This window comes from Doryrhamphus excisus, chromosome 1 (genome assembly GCF_030265055.1).
Source record: "Doryrhamphus excisus isolate RoL2022-K1 chromosome 1, RoL_Dexc_1.0, whole genome shotgun sequence".
NCBI lineage: Eukaryota > Metazoa > Chordata > Actinopteri > Syngnathiformes > Syngnathidae > Doryrhamphus > Doryrhamphus excisus.
The window spans coordinates 17,844,472-17,868,494 of record NC_080466.1 but is presented as its reverse complement, the minus strand read 5'-3'; the positions used below and the strand labels follow the sequence as shown (position 1 = coordinate 17,868,494).

General features: G+C 41.8%; 1 protein-coding gene, 1 long non-coding RNA gene and 2 other non-coding genes across 8 annotated transcripts in view; 1 reads left to right on the top strand and 3 right to left on the bottom strand.

The window, feature by feature from the left end:
* Positions 1-3,417: 3,417 nt before the first annotated feature.
* The window catches only part of LOC131109088 (voltage-dependent T-type calcium channel subunit alpha-1I-like), a 161,769-nt gene continuing 141,163 nt past the window's right edge, over positions 3,418-24,023 (bottom strand). For all 3 annotated transcript variants that reach the window (XM_058060719.1, XM_058060796.1, XM_058060871.1), the window contains exons 28-37: positions 21,864-21,997; positions 17,438-17,508; positions 15,495-15,573; positions 15,306-15,427; positions 12,987-13,415; positions 12,134-12,274; positions 11,513-11,647; positions 10,011-10,191; positions 8,447-8,658; positions 3,418-6,193 (exon numbers count right to left, since the gene is read on the bottom strand). In XM_058060719.1, the coding sequence (XP_057916702.1) occupies positions 5,600-6,193; positions 8,447-8,658; positions 10,011-10,191; positions 11,513-11,647; positions 12,134-12,274; positions 12,987-13,415; positions 15,306-15,427; positions 15,495-15,573; positions 17,438-17,508; positions 21,864-21,997 (2,098 nt within the window). In that variant the 3' untranslated portion in view covers positions 3,418-5,599. The remainder of the gene's footprint in view (positions 6,194-8,446; positions 8,659-10,010; positions 10,192-11,512; positions 11,648-12,133; positions 12,275-12,986; positions 13,416-15,305; positions 15,428-15,494; positions 15,574-17,437; positions 17,509-21,863; positions 21,998-24,023) is intronic.
* Positions 6,623-12,972, top strand: LOC131109215 (uncharacterized). 3 transcript variants are annotated; one of them, XR_009120720.1, is made up of 4 exons: positions 6,623-7,678; positions 9,979-10,915; positions 11,558-11,685; positions 12,156-12,972. It is a non-coding gene; the product is annotated as an uncharacterized LOC131109215 (long non-coding RNA). The 3 variants fall into 3 exon arrangements; XR_009120718.1 differs by having other exon boundaries at positions 10,019-10,915; positions 11,558-12,972; XR_009120716.1 differs by having other exon boundaries at positions 11,558-12,972.
* trnar-ccu (transfer RNA arginine (anticodon CCU)) lies at positions 23,168-23,240 on the bottom strand. The gene has a single exon. It is a non-coding gene; the product is annotated as a tRNA-Arg (tRNA).
* trnar-ccu (transfer RNA arginine (anticodon CCU)) lies at positions 23,350-23,422 on the bottom strand. The gene has a single exon. It is a non-coding gene; the product is annotated as a tRNA-Arg (tRNA).

Sequence of the window (24,023 nt, the reverse complement as noted above, 5' to 3'; positions counted from 1 at the left end):
AGCCTGCTTTTCACCGAGAGAAAACGACAAAGCTTGTCTATATGCGAGAGCACTCACTCTCTAGTGGCCCAAAATGATACTTTCTAGAGAGGATGTCTCACTCTGTAAACTTTTTAACCTGAGCGTTTTGAACAATATTTATTCGAACTTTTAGCTATTTATTACTTTCATTTTAACTAACTTGTGAAACGTATGAATTATTAATGACAAGACAGACGTCATATTTGCAGAAAATGATTAATAAATGTTGATTTTTTTAATGATATTGGCTATGGATTGATTGTACCATTGTAATCAAAATCAATATTTGTCTTCCTTAAAATTGAGCAATAACCACAAAAAGTGAAACATAATACCAGTTCGTACTTTGACATGCAACAAGGCCACAATTGTGGCCACTTAAAAAAAAACAGTTGGAAGAAGTTCAACAATTAGCAATAAGCATGTACACATAAGTTATAGCACCGTCAAATATATAAGTCAAAATCTAATGGGAACAAAGTCATAATTACCAGATTACAAGAAGAAAGTTGAAATAATTGAGGGAAAGAAAACCATAACATAAATGGAAAAGCAGCTGTAATATTATGAGAATAATAATTTAAAAAATATTAAATATTTAAAAAAAACAGTAGAATTCTAGCAAAAAATCAAAACAATTCTTGGTCCGGCATATAACAACAATCCCTTAAAAATTGTGTACCGTGATGCATTGAGCTTACCTTCAAACTTCAGCCATCTCCAATCAGTGACGTCCAGCAGATGATGCTATGATATGCTGTGATCTACCAACCAGTCTTAGTCTCCATGAAAAACACAGAATGGGAATTGACGTTTCTTGGCTTCCTGTTTGAATTATTTGCCGTTAATTGGCCTCGGACTGCTTTGGTCCCGTCAGGTTTGAGCGAAGTCTTGGTGCGGCCGGCGCTGCTGTGATGCTCGCTTCTCGACCTCGTGCATCTGCGCTGTCAGCTGCTTCGTTAACAGCAAACATCTGCTGACTGCAGCTGGCCACCAAAGCCGAAGGGCTGGGGAATTATTTTCCCTCGGAATCCCTGCAGAGAGTCGCTGGTGGTTTGATACGCTTGTCAAGCGAATGTTACCAGGTCTGTCCACGAAGTCCTGGGTTCCTTATTTACAGTATCAATTGATATTTTTGAAGGTAGAACACAGAAAACCTGTTTTTAACATTATTAGAGCCCTTTAGAAATGAGATAACACCCCTATAGTTACCTTTACACTCCAATGACCCAATATAATAAGACAAATAAGGGGAGCTGAGTGAGGGACAGACAGGAAGTAACGTCAGGGGTTTCAGAGTTGAGTTTTAGCTCGGTGTGGCATTATGTAATATTATAGGAGACCTGTTATGCTTTTTCCACATTTCTGACCTATAAATGTAGTTAGAATGTTCGATTCTGGTGTTAAACCATGCCAACGTTTCCTATAATGAGGTTTTGCACATTTGGAAATGAACCCTGAAAGAAGTTCGGGATGGCTCAAAATGCTTGGTTTCAAAAGGTGTGGTCAAACTGTTCCTTTGTGATGTCACAGAAGGGCAAGCTTCTTTATATGGAGTGACATGGAGTGACAAGTGTCGACTACTACACATCATTACGTCTTTGAATGTGTCATCTGAATGCCTTATATTTGTATTTCATTTAGCCTTTTGTTTGCTTAAAACTCATTTAAGTATATCGATTTTTGGACTAATAATAGGTAATATTCAATCATAAAGCAGCATAATTTATTAAGAGTACTAAGTTTCTCTGTGATGAATTTAGTGTTGTTTGTAAAATGTTGAAAGACACTGTGAGTCAGATTGTTATGCGGTTATACTTTTATATATATGCTGACCTCCACTGACTTCCAGTGGGTTGACAAGCTGGTTGTTAGCGCACTGATAGCTCGAGATTGGCTCCTGCCAAGAAAACGCTATCATTTCCATACTGACTCATACATGGACACAGTATTTAAACAATTAGTGGTAGTTCTGAAGAAAAGGAAATGTCAGGAGGTTAGAATTTAGCCATGGATTAGCTGCACCACTGCATAAACCGCAGGGTTCAAAGTTTAAGACAAAAAGTAGCGGCGTATACAACGGAATTTAAGGTGTAACCACTTATTTTGTTTCCAAACCAATACCCTGCAGTGATGTCATTATTTTTTTTTCCTAATAACTGGTTCATTTAAGTAGGCTGCACGGCAGACGAGTGGTTACCGCGCAGGCCTCACAGCTCAGAGACCCGAGTTCAATCCTTACCCTTGGTGTGGAGTTTTCATATTCTCCGTGCATGCGTGGGTTTTCTCCGGGTACTCCGGTTTCCTCCCACATTCCAAAAACAACCTTTGTGAGGATAAGCGGTAGAAAATGAATGAATGAATAAGCAGATCGTAAATTGTGTTCACTTGTTTACTTCCGGGCTGCACGGCGGTCTAGTGGTCAGCACGCAGACTTCACAGCTAGGAGACCACGGTTCAATTCCACTCTTGGCCGTCTCTGTGTTGATTCTTCATTATCTCCGTGCATGCGTGGGTTTTCTCCGGGTACTCCGGTTTCCTCCCACATTCCAAAAACATGCTAGGTTAATTAGCGACTCCAAATTGTCCATAGGTATGAATGTGAGTGTGAATGGTTGTTTGTCTATATGTGCCCTGTGATTGGCTGGCCACCAGTCCAGGGTGTAGAGGACAGCTGGGATAGGCTCCAGCACCCACGTGAGTATAAGCGGTAGAAAATGAATAAATGAATGAATGAATTCAACGCTTGTATTTAGCATCATACATCTATCATGTGTTCTCTGCACCGTGTGAGTGACTTAGGAGTGAGCGAAAACATGAAGGGTTGTTTTGCTGCGCGTTAAAATAAGAGCTCTACACTTGATTGCGGCGCCATTATACTCACTATTAATTCAATCACCAGTTTGCAAACATTGCTTTCTCCACTCCGCTCGAGTGGAGTGCCAGGCAGCCAGTGTGTGTCCTGTTTTATTCATGGGCGCTGAGGCAGTGTTATTTTTCCAATGAAACAATGCCCATTAAAGCGCTTAGGTACACCAACTAACGAGATACAATACATAACAATGCCCTGTTTTGGTATTAATTCAGCAGTATGTTTATTACTGTAGTGGTACCCATTGTGCATGTGCATGGCCGTGCTGTTTGGAAAACGGAAGTTCCGGAAATGGTGAACACTGGACTTAATATTCCCGGTGGGGTTTGTTTCCAAACGCAGAGACAGAAACAGAAGAGCAGTGAGGGGCGACAAACACCTGATTGTGCCGCACATTTTAGGCAGTTATCACTGCAACACACGAGCGTCACATAATCGGATGTCGCATTGTCGGCTTTTCTTTCATTTGCAGTGGAACCTTGGTTAGCATCGCGGATCCCTTCTTAAACCAAAACCTACTCTAACCAAATGCATTTTTCCTCATAGGAAATAATGGGTGGAATTGAACCCTTGTCTCCTAGCTGTGAGGTCTACGCGCTAACCACTCATCCACCGTGCATGATATGCTGCTAGCTGGACTACCTGGCTGAATTCCTGAAGAAGAAGACAGATGAGGTTGGAGTCCAAAATGAGCATAGCAGTGGAAATTCCAACATGCGGCAGGGAATGAACGACCATCAGAGACACGAAAAAGCTTGTTCACTTTTATATGACACCAGAGTGACATTTAGGGAAACAGAAACAGAACCCCACATGCATTTTTGCAGAACAAAACTCAGTGAGGCGGGGTGCCTGGGGGCTGGGGGGGGTTCCTGATACACATCACAGGTGACACTACATCATCCTTTCAGTGACCTTTCAATCCAGCTGGCATTTGATTCTATCACACCGGTCATAATAAATATAATCTTCTCTGAGATCATACTTCTAACTGTACATCTACTATAGCGTATTGCATATCTCCAAAGGGCGGGTGAGGGTAGCGGGGGTTGTGGGGACTCAATACTTATCTAATACTGTGGCTTCCCCGAGGAAAGGTAAGTGAATGAAGATGAAGCTACAAAAACACCACAGTGTGTGTTGACATCTCGTGTGTGTGTTTGTGTGTGTGTTTGAATGGGTGCGTGCGTTGAAGTCCACCTGAGGTCTACCTGCTCTGGATGCGAGACACAAACACATCACAACAACACATGGCCGCGAGGACCACACACCACACACCACACCTGACTACATACCCGGCCAGTCGGGTAAACGGTGGCTTTTCTTGACGTTTACAAGTGAGAGCCATTTTGTTCCGCATTTGCTTACCATAGTTTGTTTGTTCTCTTGCTACACTTCAGCAGACCTGAGTCAAATAAGACTTTGTATGGAACTGTTAATCCCGTCAGCTTCCGCTTTTTTCAATGAACGGCAAAATCGGATGTGTGACGAAAGACGAAACCGACGGGATTGCAGTTAGCCCCCGAGGTAGCCTTTAAAACTAAACTGGAAAGTCCGCCGTTGGTTTAAGAACAAAGACACAAAGATGTCCATCATGGGGGCGCAACACAAGACAAGGTAAATAAATCGCATCGATGTCTAAAACCTTGCTCCGACAAAAAGTTCCTGTGGTTGGCAACAAAGACCCGCTAACAGTATTTGGCCCAGGTCTGCAACTCGGTACTTTTTAGCCCTTTCATGGATATGTGAGAACCACCAAGGAGCCCACATGTATTCTCAGCAGCAGCAGCGATGATCCACTCTCAGTCCACTCTCAGAACTGGCAAGCTCCTAAGACCAGTTTCCACCAAGAACTCCAGTTTGGTTGCATTTGTTTGGGTTTTCACAGTTAAAATTAGCAAGATGACGAGAATGGTTCCTTCTTTGATTGTTTACCCAATGATGGGTGGTATCTTATAAGGGATCGGTCTAGGTGGTCTAAGGGCGCAACGGTGACACCAGGAACAAAATGTCACTACAACCCAATTTTTGTAGCCCCTGTATAGCCCCAATTGCAAACATATATGAATGCCGCCCCATTCGGGGGCACTTCATAAAGTGCCCCTTGTGTCTGAATTTGATGGCGCTTTTGAACGGCTCCTTATTTGTGACACTTTGGGTACTTTCATCCCACTTGTTAGAATAAAGGCCACGTCAAGGTTTAGCCTTCAGAATCGTATCGCGACATACAAAACCGAACTGGACCACTTGATGGGGAAGGTCTTTCGAGGACACTTGAGTCTACACAAGCTCACAGAAAATCGACAACCTTTTAAAATATCTCGTTGGTTGTTCAATGCTACTTTTTAGTGATATTTCGATAAAAACAACTCAAATCCTGCTTCTTCTTCAGCAAAATGTGTCATGTGACCAGAACTGACTATTGCCTTTTTTTGCACTTGGGTTGAGAATACTGTTGTCTCCTGTTGCCCCTGTTTTTCAGGCCAGCTTCCTCTGAATGAAGCTTCAACCAAGAGCCCGGGAGGAACACATCTTTAAGGTTGTAAGCTCCTTGCCGTCATGACAGAGTTAGCACTGAACAAGCCCGAACAAAACAACCGACCCCAAACAGCCGAATCCCAGTAGGGGAGTGACAGAGAACAGACGGTTCAAAGACGATTTGGGATCACAGAACGAGTCAGAAGAATCTTTCCCTGGTCAAGAGTTTCATCTGTTCTTTCGTGAGTTCGAGTCCCTTTCCCTGCTGTTTTTCCCGCTGAAGTCTGTGACATCGCAGTCTTCGTCTCTCGCCCTACCCGCCGCCGTCCAGTACATCTGAGCATCGTCCTCAGAGAGCTGGCATCCACCTCTGCCCGACTTGTTAGTCTGGTCCAATGTTCCTGTGCTGTTACATTTCTTCACCAGTGGGGGCACCAAAGATGCCGGCGTAAGCGGCAAAGTCAGCGAGAGATTGTTCAGAGAGGCATGCCCACAATCCCCTGCCCCCGTGTCCTCGTTGGAAGGGTCCATGCAGTCCTGGCGGTCGCAGCCGGGGCTGGAGCTGCCTCCACCGGAGCTACTCTGGCTTCTCTGTTGGCCTCTACTGGCCTGGAGGGGGACTGGAGAGTTGTGTTTCTTCACCATCGGACATCCCTGCTCCTGCTCGCCTTCAGTCAGGTTTGAGGTGTGGCTGAGAAGTGGACATGGGAGATCCGGATCACCAGGTGGCGAGACGCTAAAGCTGAGGCCTTCCTCGAGCGCTGCCTGCATGCTGCTCTCTGAACTGCCTGCAGCCGAGGACAAGTCACTGTAGGACGTGTGCTGAGGAAAGAGAGAGAAACAATGTGGAAACATTCAACTTATACACCAAGACTTTTTAGATATACACTAATCCCACACCACTTTACACTTCAAATTCCGTGGCTTCACTCAATCAACACATTCACTGCCAAGGGCAACTACAGAAAGTCTATCAGTAGCCACGTTTACATGAGGAGTTTTTCTCTTCTGAATGACCTTTCCGAAAGCAATGGTATACATGGAAAGGAATATTCCAATTGCGTGTCTACATGCGCCGCCATAAGCAACCAGAATAGTCAATGGGGCATGCCCAGTAAAACGTAAACACCAACATCACGTGATACCGACTTCCTCGAGTTTTTCTTTCACTTATTGGAATAACTCCGTATTGCCAGTTATTCGTATATCCAGTCTTGAAATTTACTTTGAATCAACTTTCTGCAGCAGTCCAGTGCCGATTGCTCGCCTCCATTTTTTTAAAATCGAAGAACGTCTCGAGCTGCGTGTTACGTCATATCTCAGCATTCGCTGAAAGAACGCACACGGGAACAGGAAAAGATAAAGTTCAATCTTGCTAATATTTTATAATTAAGCTTGGCACATGTTTTATATAGATATGTATTTTCTTTTTTAATAAAACTGGACTTGTGAATGGCGTATAGAAGGGTTTAGATTCTGTTCCACAGATGGCGCTAATGCACACAAAAGCTGCTTGCCAACCGCCAATAAACAACAGAAGAAGAAAAACACCACGAAGAAGAACGCAGTCTGACAACTTTCCGTTTGAGCGGGTACAAGATACCTCAATCGGATCGGGGAAAGGAATATTCCACCCCTGTGAATCCGATTATATATTCATTCGGATTGGCACTTTTTCTTCGGAATGAGGTGTATACAAAGGTTACATTCTTTCCGTTTGAGCAAGTAACCCGAATGCAATTGGAATATTTGGGTCCATGTATACATGGCTAATGTCTTTTGCTTTTTTCATAGGAACTACAGATCAAAGTCTTATGCATTTGTGTGACTGACATATAAGCAATGGCTTTATGTCCCAGCATCAGCAACAGCTTGGCTATGAAGAAGACAGAAGTTGCTAAAATGCGTACTGACAGAGGGAAATAGCATAGACAAAAAAAACAGGCATCTTACACCGGCACAAAGTTTGTCTGGATGTTGATCTGTTGCCATCGCGATTTAATGTAAATAACTCACTATGTTACGCCTGATCTTATTTTGTTGCCATCTTTTGTATTTTTTAGCCACATGAATTTGGCTTTAAAGTAGCTTTTCTACATCGTGACACGTGTCTCAGGTCAAGGCGGTCTTGAGAAGGAAGGATTAAAAATAGAAGGCACACCAAAAGCTGGTGAGAGATGTAGTGAGATTCAAGAGAAACAAGACAAGAATGCATACAGCTTGGAACGGCGGTCGTGCTAATTAGCCACCAAGCATGGTCGTGGCGGGCGAGGATCACAAAGACTCTGAGCTCTACAAAGCCAACAGGTAAGCCTGTCACCGGGGATACACGGAGGGAAAAAAGATGGACCCTGTTTCTGCTTTATCTCATGCAGAAAGACGCAACAAGCATTCATTCTTTCAAAGTGAGGCCATTTGTTCATATTCATAATAATAACTACTAATAATTACTGACTCAAAAGGGGACACACCCACCAGATGCATGAATAAAGAAACTGCCCACCTCATTTATAACGCTAAAAAAGTGTTTTGAATGAAAGGTGAAATGTCTTGAAGCAACAGAAAAAAGCCATTCGATGCAATCATCGCAGATTACAATTACCGAGATGACATTTTTATGAGTTCATACACTATTCACCTTTTTTTAAAAATTTTTGCTGCTCAATTCATTCATTCATTCATTTTCTACCGCTTTTTCCTCACGAGGGTCGCGGGGGGTGCTGGAGCCGAGGTACACCCTGGACTGGTGGCCAGCCAATCACAGGGCACATATAGACAAACAACCATTCACACTCACATTCATACCTATGGACAATTTGGAGTCGCCAATTAACCTAGCATGTTTTTGGAATGTGGGAGGAAACCAGAGTACCCGGAGAAAACCCACGCATGCACGGGGAGAACATGCAAACTCCACACAGAGATGGCCGAGGGTGGAATTGAACCCTGGTCTCCTCGCTGTGAGGTCTGCGCGCTAACCACTAGACCGCCGTGCCGCCCCCCTGTAGTCAATTATCCGCTATAAACACATATAGGCATCAATCCACCCAAAATCCATCCATCCACAATAAATACCCGTGACTGCGGCGGCCCGCTGTTAGCTCCGGGTGATCGGAGGGAGGCCCAGGAAGTCGGCGAGGCCAACCTGGCCGGCGCTCTTTCTCGTGGGCTGGCACCGATTTCGGGAGCGCCCGGTTGGGCCGCAGCAGCCGGGTGAAAGAAGTCGGCAGGCAGATGAAAGACCGGCGACGACCTGAGGGCTCCTTTGCTGACGCTGACGCAGTCATCTGTAGATAGATAGACTTCCTTTATTGTCATTGCACAATAACACAGCAGATAAAGATAAAGATGGACACTCAATCGCTACTAACATTTAACACTCTAACACTGCTAAGTTTGACTGTTTCATTTCATTGATATCATCTCCATAGTGACCCTTAGCCATCATTGACATTTAACTGATGCAGTTTGTCACTGTTGTTGTCATGGGAATTGTTGTTGCTGATGTTTTTGTCTCTCTCTCTTTATGGTGTCTTGACCCTGGAACAGATTACTGTATTTTCTGGACTATAAGTCGTTCCGGAGTACAAGGCCAAAAATGCATAATTATGTAGAAAAAAACATACATAAGTTGCACTGGAGTATAAGTCGCATTTTTTGCGGGTAATTTATTTTACAAACTACTTGACCAAAACAGACAGTATGTCCTCTTGGAAGGCAAGTTGTAACAATAATAAAATAATAGAGAACCAGCTAAATAGGTGTAAGATAATACAATGGTTATTCAGCTACACAAAAAATAAACATGAACAGAAAAGGTGTCCAGTGTTTATGTAACATAAACAGTTTTTTCATTTATAAGTCGCTCTGGAGTATAAGTCGCAGGAACAGCCAACCTATGAAAAAAAGTGCGACTTATAGTCTGGAAAATACGGTATGTCTTTTATTTGGAAATAAAAACAATTTGGAAGTCAACCATCTTTGCCTGGGCAAAAAATAATAATAATAATAATAAAATAGTACTGATAAAAAAAAATAATAGTATGGATAGTAATGAATAATAATAAAACTAATATTGCATGTTTATTCTGAAAGGAACATTTTTTTATCATATGTCCCTAATGAATATTCATTAAGGTGGTGGCAACACTTTGAGGTGCTATTTCACAAGCACTGTTATCAAAGAAGGTTTGTGTCACTCCTGTGTCTTGTTGAGCCTTAGGAAAGGTCTTTTTCGTTCAAGGGGGGCCTATTATGATCATTCTTTGGGCCCTGTGTATTGAGTTGTGGACTCCTATAGAGTAGCTTAACATAATAACCAGCACCTATTCACCTATTTCCCATGAAAACGGTCTGTTTTCAATGGTTTTTAATGTATTCCACCCACGGCCCGTCTCCAGGCAAGAACCCATTTCATTTTGATGAATCACCCCCCCCCCCCCCCCCCCCCCCACACACACACACACTTTAGTTACCACGTCAGGAATGAATGAATGAATCGATACAGTATGTGTGTTCACTGATTATCATGAAAATAGTTAGGTATAGTATATAGGTATAGTTGTGCCTTGGGGGAGGTCTGATCTCTACTGGGTATCTCCATCTAGATACTTTTTTCAGGTCACATGTCACCTGGTACCTCTGCAGTGTGCCGGGCTTTGTCGTTCCACCGAGGGAGGACACAAGCGAGGACGGATGCCAACCTCAGACATCTCCTGGTCCACCTCCTCCTCCTCCTCATTGCCTCCGGGAGTATGGAGCCCACTGTAGCGGACATCTGTGGGCAACTCCCCCGAACTGTGGGAGTCACTGCTGCCCCTCTGAGGAGGAAACAAGACGAGTAGAGATGAGGAGGACAAGGAGGGAGAAGACAAAGGCGAGGACGTGTTCAATCCTCAGATCAGCAGACTTGTCATTCGCCTCTCATCGCTACGGGACCGCAGTAAAGCTCCCGTTTCATGAGCGGCTTTATCCATCCGCAACTATCCATCTGATTAAACGTGGGACCTCTGAAGAGGAAGCCAGCAGCAAAGATTAAAATCTGATGAACTGATCTCTGATCAGACCTGCACAGATGAAAGCGTGCCAGGTGCAACCTCCCGCAGATCATAAATGAACCGCAATCAATCATGCACACGTGTTGATAGCATGACGGCGTGTGTCTCAATAAAGCATGCAAATCTGAATTGTGAAGATTAACAAGTCAGTAAAGTGGATAGAAGACATAATTACTGTCATGTCTTTGGGTCAAAGACATTAATAATTCATACGTTTCATAAGTTAGTTAAAATGAAAGTAATAAATAGCTAAAAGTTCGAATAAATATTGTTAAAAACACTAAGGTTAAAAAGTTTACAGAGTGAGACATCTTCGCTAGAAAGTATCGTTTTGGGCCACTGAAGAGTGAGTGCTTTCGCATATAGACAAGCTTTGTCGTTTTCTCTCGGTGAAAAGCAAGTTGTCATGGCAGAAACGAAACAGAAAACCTCAAAAACACACTGAAAGTTGCTCTAAGCGCTTGTTTCTTTGGAAATTATCGTCTTTGTAAGTATATTGGTGTATAAAACACTTAGATGCATTTTCTATTTCAAAAGTTATACTTTTGTAAGTTCGCTAGCTTCATGCTACTGCTAGCTTGCATTTGCAGTTGGTTACGTGTGTTAGCTAACTGTTAGCTGACGTGTGTTTAGCCTGCAACATGAGCAGTATTGGAATTTTATTTTATTTTTTCTGTATGTTTCAGTTACCACTTATGTTTTACAAGAAAGCTTCATAAAGCAAGAAAAACAAGCCTTGTGTGCAGAGTTTTCTTCAGTGGTACTGTACATCATAATACGTATGTTAGCTAACTGTTAGCTGATGTGTGTTTAGCCTGCAACATGAGCAGTATTGGAATTTTATTGTATTTTTTCTGTATGTTTCAGTTACCACTTATTTTTTACAAGAAAGCTTCATAAAGCAAGAAAAACAAGCCTTGTGTGCAGAGTTTTCTTCATTTGTTTCTTCATTGGTACTGTGCATCATATTTAGATACAGTACTTGTGCTTTGGTTTTCATGTCTACCAGTATTGCTCAGACATTTTTGAACAAATTAATAACAAAAACCGGGGTACCAGTGTTTATGTGTGTGTGAGCGAGCACCTGACTTCCACCAACCAAGAGCTGATAGCTTCCATGTTCATCCAGGCTCAGGTCGTCAGGCAGCGCTGGAGATGACGACTTGTCCGACAGTTGCTCCGACATCAGGGACATCTGCTCCACCTCCGCCAGCCGGATCTGACCCAAAGAAATGACACATTCGGCCCCTATATTGGGTGTGTACTGCGCGCATACATACAGTGGTGTGAAAAAGTATTTGCCCTGTTCCACATGTCCAAAAGGAGTAGGAAGAAGCAAAGCTTATTAAATCCTACCCCTCCATCTGGTACTTTTACAATCAGTAACTGTTACATTTGTTCACTTCCTGCTTTCCTAATATAATTAAAGTTTTTTTTTAATTGTTCTTGTAAATTTATATATTTTTATTTTTTTGTAAATTTATATTTTTTAATTATTTAATGTTTACATTTTTTAACGTACCAAAGTACAAGGTGATGTAATATTAAAAAGTTTCATTTCTATTTACATTTGTTTGATGATCTGAAACATTTAAGTAATGACATAAACCAAAAAGGAAATCAGGGAGTAGGCAAGCACTTTTTCACACCATTGTATGTATGTATGCATGCATGTATGTGTGTGTGTATGTGTGTGTGAATTCACCTCCTGCGGGTGTCCCTCACAGTCCTTGCAGACGGGAGCGGAGCAGTAGTGATGAAAGACGGAACCAGAGAGGTTGTCGATCATGTCACCTTCCGCTGAGTCTTTAATAAGCAGGGATACACTGTCCAGCCACTGGCTCTCCTGCAACACACACACACACACACACACACACACACTTCTATAGCAAAGTTGATGGTAGTTTTTTTTATAAGACAAAGCTGTGCTGGTAGAGAGGAAGGTGACTATCAGCTCTGGAGGCTTAATTAAAGTCTCAAGTCTTTAATTTCCTAAAGTCTATGCTCTACTATGAAACCTAGTCCTGCTACTAAACATGTCAACATAAACAGAATAGACAGTAAATGCATGGTGAGACATTCTGGGTGGAAAATGTTGATACAATATTGTTTATTCGTTAATGTATTATTATTATTGTTATTCAGGGTGCTGTGAGCCTATCTCCAAAAATACTTATGTGTTGGAACGTTGGCATGAATAAATAAAAATAAATTCAGTAAAAAAAAAACAAAACACTGTGACTTCCTGTTTGCAGCCGTAAAGGAAGTGATGAACAACATGCTATTTTTAGAACGGCTAATATATATATGTGTGTGTGTGTGTGAGTGAACTTGGCCACTTCATTAGAAACATCTCATCTCATGTGATCGTACTCTGCCTTTTGATTGACATGGTCTATGAGATTAATTTATACTGTATTGTTGATATTGTTAAAAATACAAAAAAAGTGTGATGACTCAAGGGAGGACACCAGGCTACAGGAAATCAGGTGACCACACGCTGTCTGATGGCAGGTCATGACATTTCTTGAAATGATGCCAATAAACAAGCAGTTTACCTGAGCAGGAGAATAAAGTCGACATCTGTGATTAGCGAGTCCCTCTTGAGGACCACAAGGTCCTCCTCCATCCTTTGGTGTCGCCGTCATAGTACTGCTCGGAGCCCCGATTGCTGCGGTAGCCGCTCTGCCGCCCATGCCGGCGGCCGCACTGGTAGCGCCTGCGATGGCCCCAATACCCCCCATCATGCAGCAGAGGCCGCCCTGGGCCAGCTCCAGCTCGATCTCGGCGTCCATTTCGGCGTCTTCCTGCGCCTCCTTGTTGGAGTCGTCCAGGTGCTTCATGAGCACCGCCACCACCACGTTGATGAGGACAAACTGCGCCGTGAGCACGAAGGACACAAAGTACATGGGCGAGATGAACTGCAGGCCGGCGTGGCAACCGTAGTCGCTACTCGGGCGGCCCGGGGGGCACTCCCGTAGGGTGTCCTGGCGGAGAGAAGATGAAACTTTCAAATTGGAGGGTTATCGGAATGTGAAGAGAAGCCTCAAAAGTTCAGTGAGCAATTTTGCTTTTGGGGGGGGGCTTTTTGTGATGCCTCCGCAGGGGGGGTCCAAAGTCTTTCCATCAAGGGCCACAAACTGAGAAATTAAAGGATGCAAGGACCATTCACTATATAGTATGCAAATAATAACTATATAATAACTGGAAAAAATGAATCTCAGCTTATATTGAACTTATAGCTTATATATAAGCTTAGCTTATATATAGAGTCAAGATTCTTTATGGCTGTTTCCTTTAGATTCGGTTTAGGACATACAGTGAATCACGATACTGTAGGGGAAAAACCCAATTATTACTATCAACTGTTAAGCGTGTAGGCCTCACAGCTAGGAAACCCGAGTTCAATTCCACCCTCGGCCATCTCTGTATAGAGTTTGCATGTTTTCTCCGGGTACTCCGGTTTCCTCCCACATTCCAAAAACATGCTAGGTTAATTGGCGACTCCAAATTGTCCATAGGTATGAATGTGAGTGTGAATGGTTGTTTGTCTATATGTGCCCTGTGATTGGCTGGCCACCAGTCCAGGGTGTACCTCGCCTCTCGCCTGAAGACAGCTGGGATAGGCTCCAGCACCCCCCGCGACCCTCGTGACGATAAGCGGTAGAAAATGAATGAATGAATGAATGTTTTGCTATTTTTTTTTTAAATTAAAAATATATATTTTTAAATAGTCTTAGTACATTTTCTTTTGGCAATGTTATCACTTTATTCCCATAAAATGCCAAAAATTTACAGTTTGCACTGTTGGAGTTTAGGGAGGTTCTATGTGGAACTCATTCATTCATTTTCTGACGCTTTTCCTAACGAGGGTCGCGGGGTATGCTGGAGCCTATCCCAGCTGTCTTCAGGCGAGAGGCGGGGTACACCCTGGACTGGTCGCCAGCCAATCACAGGGGAGAACATGCAAACTCCACACAGAGATGGCCGAGGGCAAAATTGAACTCTGGTCTCCGAGCTGTGAGGTCTGCGCGCTAACCACTCGTCCGCCGTGCAGCCCCTAAATAGAACTTCAAAATGCAAAAATAAAAGAGTAAGCAATTTATTGAAATAGCTGATCAGACGTTTAAGATCATAGCTAAAAAAAAAAACAGGGTTGCCTTAAATCAAAATAAAATCTTCAAAAAAAGGAGTCAGTCATGAGCAGCTGTGCCATTAATGAGCTGAAAATGGCTTTGGGCATGCTCGATGCCAGAGTTTCCAGGAGGCTAGTGGGAATGTTGATCCAGGTGGCTTCATGGAGGGCATCCTCTGTCTGGAAGTGATGTCTATTTTCATGTCTAGTTTCCTTGTCATCCTTTGGCAACATTCCGACTCCATTTATAGGTCAGAAAAGTGTAAAAAAAAAAAAAAAAAAGCACAGTAGGTTTTCTTTAAAATTAAAAGTTCACTCAACAAATTGTGTCCTCTGCGTTTGACCCGTCATCGTGCTCCAGACATCCAGATTGAAGAGATTGTTTAAAAACCAGGAAGGGGACTTGGCTGTGATTGAAGACGAAAAGCTGATAGAGACGCAGGAATGAAATGTGTGATCTTCATTCACCTTCAGAAGGTTCTGTTGAGAGGTTTTTTTTGCCTTTTGACACCATCTTTGCAAAAGGATGCTTTCATTATTCATTCCATCCCCATAAAAACATTGTCTACTGGCTGCTGTGGGCGAGGGAATTTGTGACCTTTCGTTTTCAATTCCTGTTTCTCAGCCTCGGCGCAAATAACCAATAATGCGCTCAGGAGGTATTTCACCACAATATATCTTAACTCATACTTGGTGCAACCCAGTGTCAACACATAAATACCACAAAAACAAGATGGAGTACCTTCATGATGCCATTCCAGTTGTCCCCCGTGGAGACCTGGAAGAGGGTGAGGAAGGCCATCCCGAAGTTTTCAAAAGTGGCATGGCGACTCATTCCCTCGCAGGGATAGTCCAGGTTGCACACTGACGAGAAAACACACGCGGTTTTGATAACAATGTTCCATAATTCTGGGGTGCGGTACTTACTTACCCAGCTCACCAAAGAGCTCCACACCAAGAGCGGCGTAGATGAAGAAGAGTAACATGAAGAGAAGGCCCAGATTCCCCACCTGACATGCAGCAAGAACATCATTTATCCAAATGTCTTACAATGACAGGAAATAAAATACGTGTGCAATCCATTTTTTTGTTGCTTTTTAACTGTTGTTATGATATTATATTTCATAGAATAACTGTACTTCCTGTCTCTTTCACTCAGAACCAGCACGTCGTCATCGGGCATTGTAAAACGTTCCTTACATTAAAGCGGTGAAGATAAAGTCATCCAGACTGAGTCGCCCAAGCAACCCACAGAAATAGAAAGACAGGCTGTGTTCGAAACCGCATACTAACTACTACATAGTACTTCCATGTCCATACTATCCACACTCCATACTGCATACCCAATCCATCAGACAGTATGCAAAGCGTTTACACTACAGCGTACTACATGATAACCCACAATGCATTGCGCTCCTACCCGAGCCGAAATCCGTCTGAAGCTGATTTCACTTTAGGTCTAAACTCTTTAAATACATCACTTTATTAGGATTTTTTTTAATCAGGCCAGAAAGTGGCCGTTTAGATCCCGAGTGTGCCATTTAACTCGGGTCTCACAGCTAGGAGACCCGAGTTCAATTCCACCCTCGGCCAAGGGTAAGGGAGTACCCATCCGGGTACTCTGGTTTCCTTCCCCATTCCAAAAACATGCTAGGTTAATTAGCGACTCCAAATTGTCCATAGGTATGAATGTGAGTGTGAATGGTTGTTTGTCTATATGTGCCCTGTGATTGGCTGGCCACCAGTCCAGGCTGAACCCCGCCTCTCGCCCGAAGACAGTTGGGATAGGCTCCAGCACCCCCCACGACCCTTGTGAGGATAAGCGGGAGAAAATGAATGAATGAATTTCGTTCGGACGAATTCTGCAAAATTTAAGCTAGCTAGGTTATTTTCACAAAATAAAACACCCCCTTATTTTTCTCATACAAAAAACCATAATGATAAATCACTGCTTTTTCTTTGAAAACAAGAAGTGAACCAACGCGCAATATATCCTGCTTGACACCGATGTCATGTGTCGCGTTGCATCCTGGGTAATTTGAGTGTAAGTAGTAAGCTAATGATACATACTCAACATTTCTGGCGAATGCAGTATGCATAGGTATGAATGTGAGTGTGTATGGTTGTTTGTCTATATGTGCCCTGTGATTGGCTGGCCACCAGTCCAGGGTGTACCCCGCCTCTCACCTGAAGACAGCTGGGATAGGCTCCAGTACCGCCACGACCCTCGTGCTACTGGCCCTCTAAAAATAGTATTAATCGATAAAACAGTGGAAAATTTGATTTTTGATTTTTTAGTATGAAGTGTGCCCACCTATGTTTTCTTAACTATAGAAATATTTGCAATTACAACGATGTTGTTTGTCATTACAGGTGAGAAAACAAGAAATAATTTGCTCGCATTTACATTCCAGGTAAAGCAAACAAATATTTGCATGGGTTGGTTAATTACAGCAACGTTATGACATTGTGGCAATTTATTACTCAAGTCCCAAGAGAGTCTAAACCTGTCCTGCACTTGCACTCTACTTGTAAATCCCCAATCCTCAACAAGGAAAAACTTAAAGATCGAGGTCAGGAGCTTTCTAAGGAGCCATGGAAGCAGAACAATGTAGCTGGGTTCGTCTCATTAGCGGCAGTGGAGACGGTAAAAAAAAAAGAAAAAAAGATATTAAATGGTTCTCATTACATTTTCCATGTGAATTAAGTTAACACAGGAAAGTAAGTGAGGTGATGTAGCACTCGGGACCAAAATTTAGTCCTAAAATGACATCCTGAAGGTCAAATTCTCAGGGGACGGCAGCCATTGATCATTCCATAAATGTTAATGAACTCCTTGGAGTTCTTATGAGTGTGTGTATGTGTGTGTGTTACCTGAGGCAGAGCCTGGACGACCGTATCCAGCAATGCTCTCATCCCGGTGGCCATTTTCAACAACTTCAGCACTGCAAAGAGACACACAAGTGAGATAAAAAGAACACAGGTGGATAAAAATGAAGACTCGATGAAGCAGGATGAGAGTGAGCGGAGAAGAGAACAATTACATACGATCAATAAATGGGATCGCTCCCAATTAGATCGCCTTCCCCATTAGAAGGACCCCCTTAATTCCCAATGGCCCAATTTCCAAGGTTGTTAGCAGTGAGAGGGAATAGAAACTCCAACAATAAAGCCTCCCGGGAGATGGTCTTCTGCTAAAAGGTTGCTGGAGTGTTCATAAGGAGAAGAGAGTTGGCTTGAGTGGAATGTGGAAAGCATTCTTTGTCACAGCTTGGCATTGGATGAGGAGAGAGGTGTACCCACTCCCACCCAAACCCCCCAACGGAACACACACACACATTACAGAGTCCTGCTCTTCTGGAGTATACCGGATAAACACTAGCCACGTATACATGGACCCAAATATTCCAATTCCATTCGGTTTACTTGCTCAAATGGAAAGAATGTAACCTTTGTATACACCTCATTCCGAAAGAAAAGTGTCAATCCGAATGAATATATAATCGGATTGACAGGGATGGAATATTCCTTTTCCCAATCCGATTGAGGTATCTTGTACCCGCTCAAACGTAAAGTTGTCAGACTGCGTTCTTCTTTGTGGTGTTTTTCTTCTTCTGTTGTTTATTGGTGGTTGGCAAGCAGCTTTCGTGTGCATTAGCGCCATCTGTGGAACAGAATCTAAACCCTTCTATACGCCATTCACAGGTCCAGTTTTATTAAAAAAGAAAATACATATCTATATAAAACATGTGCCAAGCTTAATTATAAAATATTAGCAAGATTGAACTTTATCTTTTCCTGTTCCCGGGTGTGTTCTTTCAGAGAATGCTGAGATATGACGTAACACGCAGCTCGAAACAGTTCTTCAGTTTTAAAAATGGAGGCGAGCAATCGGCACTGGACTGCTGCGGAAAGTTTGTTTTTGATTCAAACTAAATTTAAAGACTGGATGAAGGAAAAACTGGCAATACGGAGTTATTCCAACAAGTGAAAGAAACACTCGATGAAGTCGGTATCACGTGATGTTGGTGTTTACGTTTTACTGGGCATGCCCCATTGACTATTCTGGTTGATCATAGCGGCGCATGTAGACACGCGATTGGAATATTCCTTTCCATGTATACCATTGCTTTTGGAAAGGTCATTCGGAAAGATTCCATTCAGAAAGAGAAAAACTCCTCATGTAAACGTGGTTACTGATTGTGTTTATTTGTGTTTTACCAAAAATGTAAACATTCAATACATCCTGTCAAAGACCTAAATTTCCTTTCGGATGGAACACAAATCAATATTCCTTTTGATGGGGACATCCCGATAGGCGTATACATGACCCAATATTCAGGCGACAAAAGGAGTAACTTAGGGTTAATATTCAGTTTTTTAACTTGAGCATATTGTAGTTTTTCAAAATGGTTATTGGTTACTGTGTGCAACTGGGTTATTGCTAATATTCCAGTTATGACAGGATTATTTGACTGCATGTAAACCTAGCCAATGTTTCTGTGACAGGTATCTTTCATCCACATAATGAGACCAGATTAGGGGGAATAATAATAATAATAATAATAATAATAATAATAATAATAATAATAATAATAATAATAATAATAATAATAATAATAATAATAATAATAATAATAATTGTAGTTATAATAATTATTATAATTATTATTATTATTAGTAGTAGTAGTAGTATTAGCATTATTATTATTAATAATAATATTTGTTATTATTATTATTATATTATTATTATATATTATAATAATAACAATTATAATAATATAATAATAATAATAATTATTATTATTATTAGTAGTAGTAGTAGTATTAGCATTATTATATTAATAATATTATTATATTATTATTATTAATAATAATAATATTTGTTGTTATTATTATTATTATTATTATTATATATTATATTATTATTATATATTATAATAATAACAATTATTATAATAATAATAATTATTATTATCATTCTAATGATTATTATATATATTATATTATATAATAATAATAATAATAATAATAATAATAATAATAATAATAACAATAATAATAATAATAATAATAATAATAATAATAATAATAATAATAATAATAATAATAATAATAATAATAATAATCTGTGGTGTTTTGGGGGGATCAAATGCTGATTTACCACGCTGTAAATTGCATCTGTATGAAGTTGTTGGTAAACTAACAAACAAACAAAAAAACAAGCTGAATACTTTCTTGTTGTCTCAAATGCAGCATAAGACCTGCTCACTATCTTCAAGGACAAATATCAAATATTGTCCTGTATCTCCATACAAAACATGCATCTTATTTCATTTTTAGACAGGAAGTAACCGGTGACCGTTTAACATCGTCTCCCACAGACATGAACAGGCAGTTAACATTAGCCCTGGGTGATGAAACCACAAGTAGAGTGGCCGGTTACCCTCAAACTAACCATTCCAACTGCCGCCCAGCTCGCTTGTTAATTACCACCAGCTGCCGTTTCATTAGCGAATAACCCACGGGCCCGCTCCGTGCTCCCCGGCCAGGGTAAAGGGCAGAGAGGGGATGCTGAGAGGGGGGCAGGATTAAGTGAGATTGCTGTAATTAGCCTTTATCCTCCTGGAGTCAAAGTTAAGCGAAAGCGTTTGAGCTGAAAGAGTGCGTGCTGAAGGAGGAAGCGGAATATTAAGTGTGACTTCATGCAGGGAGAAGAACTGGAAATGCGAAAATCATTCTTTGTTTTGCAAGAATCTCTGATTCCTTGTTTCACTTTGGATTAAAAAAAATATTCAGGGCATCTGTCAGCCGTGCTTGTTCATATTATTGTTTGAGAATTTTCCTCAAGATTTTTGGCCAATATGTGCTGTACTATACCTCTAAAGTTGAACTGCAGTTACACCTGACTTGGGGAATTTTGCCCATCAGTCACAATCCTTATGTGAGACATGAATACACACTCTTTCTCTTGTCTGTGCCTTCTAAAGATATACAAACAGCTAAAAAAAGAGTCAGCTGAGAATGCACGTAATGGGACGCATCTATTCCGCCCATGAAGCCTTTGAAAACCTCCAAAAGTCGTCAACAATGCTCCATTTTATTTTTATTATTATTAACATTGTTATCTGACCCGGGTTCAATTCCACCCTCGGCCATCTCTGTGTGGAGTTTGCATGTTCTCCCCGTGCATGCGTGGGTTTGCCACATTCCAAAAACATGCTAGCTTAATTGGTGACTCCAAATTGTCCATAGGTATGAATGTGAGTGTGAATGGTTGTTTGTCTATATGTGCCCTGTGATTGGCTGGACACATAGACAAACAACCATTCACACTCACATTCATACCTATGGACAATTTGGAGTCGCCAATTAACCTAGCATTTTTTTTGGAATGTGGGAGGAAACCGGAGTACCCGGAGAAAACCCACACATGTACAGGGAGAACATGCAAACTCCACACAGGGATGGCCGAGGGTGGAATTGAACCCTGGTCTCCTAGCTGTGAGGTTTGCGCGCTAACCACTTGACCGCCGTGCAGCCCACTTTTAGGTGCAATGATAAAATAAAAAAAAGCACCTATAAAACATGAATAACTACAAAAATTGTGAAAATTGATGTTCAATTTGGAAATATCGGAAAAATTAGATATTATTTTATTTAAAACAATAATATACAGTCAGAAATCCCCCAGTTTTTGCATTTATATGTTGTTTGTTGTGAGAAATGGCCAGTCCCACTTTGTTCGACGGTCCTGAATGCACCAGATAACTTTCTCCAACATTGCACAAATGTGCATATTTGTTGCGCACAACCTCAAGTTAATTCATGCTAGCACACAGGCTCTTACCACACACAAACAACAATGTTATAATCTTCTCTCCGGCTTGTAGTGGTGGCTGGGGTGGGGTGGGGGGTGGGGAGGTCTGTATTCATTTTGTGCTTTTAATTTGATGTTGTTCCTGTCTTAGTTTTACATAATACATAATAAATAAGACAAATTAGACCCCCCTCTTCAACTGCACTTCGGGTGTAGAGAAAACCTCAGAAATATTATAAACCCCAGATGGGAATCAAACTCACAATGACTGGCTAAGGAGGACAACACCTTATCCATTCGGCCACTGGGGGCCATATAACCCATCACATAATAGGCTTCAAACAGAAAGAAAGAATTTGGTTAACAATAGGAACGCTCCAGACTGGTGAGCTTTATAAGGCCACCAACAAGATTTATTTTGAATTATCGATATTCTTCACATTGATTCGCAATTTTTTGCGTGTACGTTTGTGTGTTTACCTCGTGCTATCCTGAGCACCCTCATGATCCTGATGATGGTTGGGTTGATGGGCAGTGAGGCATTGATCTCAATTTCCTCCAGTGTGATGCCCATCACTGACAGCAGTACAATAGCCAGGTCCAACTGGTTCCATCTAAACACACACACACACACATGGTACGATTCACTTTGTCATCATCTGCGGAAGTGCAACCAAGTGAATTGTGTGCCTTATCTTGGTTTGAGTTTCAGGAATTCCTATGTTATGTTAATTCTCCAATGAATATTAATGTTTTACACTAACTTCATGCATCATTTGCATGATTCTCCCACCAGTGACCTGGCAGCTCATCACACCTGAGGCCCGACTGCTCCCTCCGATGAATATTTATGTCAATACAAGGAGACCACGTTCAATCCCACAGAGGCTGGAGGACCATTTACCTTTTAGCTTCATTCCTTCATCTGCTGCCATTTGAGAGCTCAATAACAAATGTGCATGTGTGATAACAACCACGTACAGTGTTGGCAGGTCCAGCTAATGTGGGCGGATGGAGGTCAGGAGGAACTCCAGCATGAGAAAGCAGTGATGTCTGTGGGCACAGCAGTTACATATATACAAGTCATCTGAATAATTTACTACCTCCTCCAAAGAGATGATGTTAGTGTCAATGATGGTTTGTGTGCAATCCTAAGGTCGAACTCAAATACTCAAAGATGAGCATCGAACCTGTGGAGGCGTGCAGCATTTCCCCATGAAAGAAACCACTACATGTATGGGTTCTTATGTTGGATGTGTTTGGATCATTGTTGTTAGTTAACAGGAATACACACAAAAAGAAAATTTCCTGTTTGCAGGAATTGTTGCACAGGAATTTGTAGAAGGTACGTTGGCCGAGGAAAAAAACAGAAAATATAATTTGAAGACCAGTTGAAAATGGCAGAGCTTAAAAATACAAAAAGAACAAATAAATAATGATAAAATAATTGGTTGATCATTGGTTGATTACCAGTTTAGATTCAATTCCTGTTGGTGAGAATGTTGACCACAGGCATTCCCATAATTTTGGTAGGTAGTCATGTTTCAACCCCAGATGTGACTCGAAGCTATACTCTCTGCCTTAGGAGCCAACCTGGGCCTCCTGTTTATATCTCCAACAAGCAAAATAAACTGGTAGAACTTTTTTTCAACGATCCCAAACTGGTCAGACAGCTGTATGATTTAAATAGGCGACAAAAAAATAACTGTTGAACAGCAAACATCAACATTTTAAACTACGCCAGATTGAACATTGCGAATGTAGCATTACTACAGGAACATGGACACCCCAGATAGGACTCGAACCTACAATCCCTGGCTTAGGAGGCCAGTGCCTTATCCATTAGGCCACTGGGGCTGTTTCATTCATACTGGTGGTCTTCCAACAAGCCAAACAATGTGGAATGGGAAGCTTCATTAGGTCAAACCCAGTAAAGAACCAGGACTGGTAATATAGAGGCTGCACACACCCCAGATAGGACTCGAACCTACAATCCCTGGCTTAGGAGGCCAGTGCCTTATCCATTGGGCCACTGGGGCTCTCTGCTTCCAACAAGCCCAACAAACTGGAATGGAAACTGGAAACGTTCAACAGCAAACAGTGTAAATGTAGTAACACAAAAGCTTCAGATAGGAGTTGGACCGACAATCCCTGGCTTTAGTCAAGGCAACAACTGACTTGGGCCACAGAGTGGGAAACGTTTAGCAAACGTTTACAAATTTCCCCACTGAGGGACGAATAAAGGCATATCTTAATCTCTTAAATGTAGTAAAACAGAAGCTCCCTACACACCCCAGAGTCCGTGAACATTGCGAATGTAGCAATATTACAGGAACAGGGCCTTATCCATTAGGCCACTGGGGCTCTCTGCTCTGAATTGAAGCGCAACAAAGGCAGTTATGTATGTTTGGTGGTAGTGGTCTTCCAAAAAGTGGAATGGGAAACTTCATCGGGCCAAACCCAGAAAAGAAGCAGAACTGGTAAAACCCGAGATGTGAGTGAGGGCAACAATTGACTTGGGCCAAGAGTTGGGAATGGTTTAGCAGTGAACAATGTAAATGTAGTAACACAAAAGATGTGTAAACGATGGTGATCCGTGCCTGAAAGAGGCTTTAGATTCAACTTCTTTGGGTGGGACGG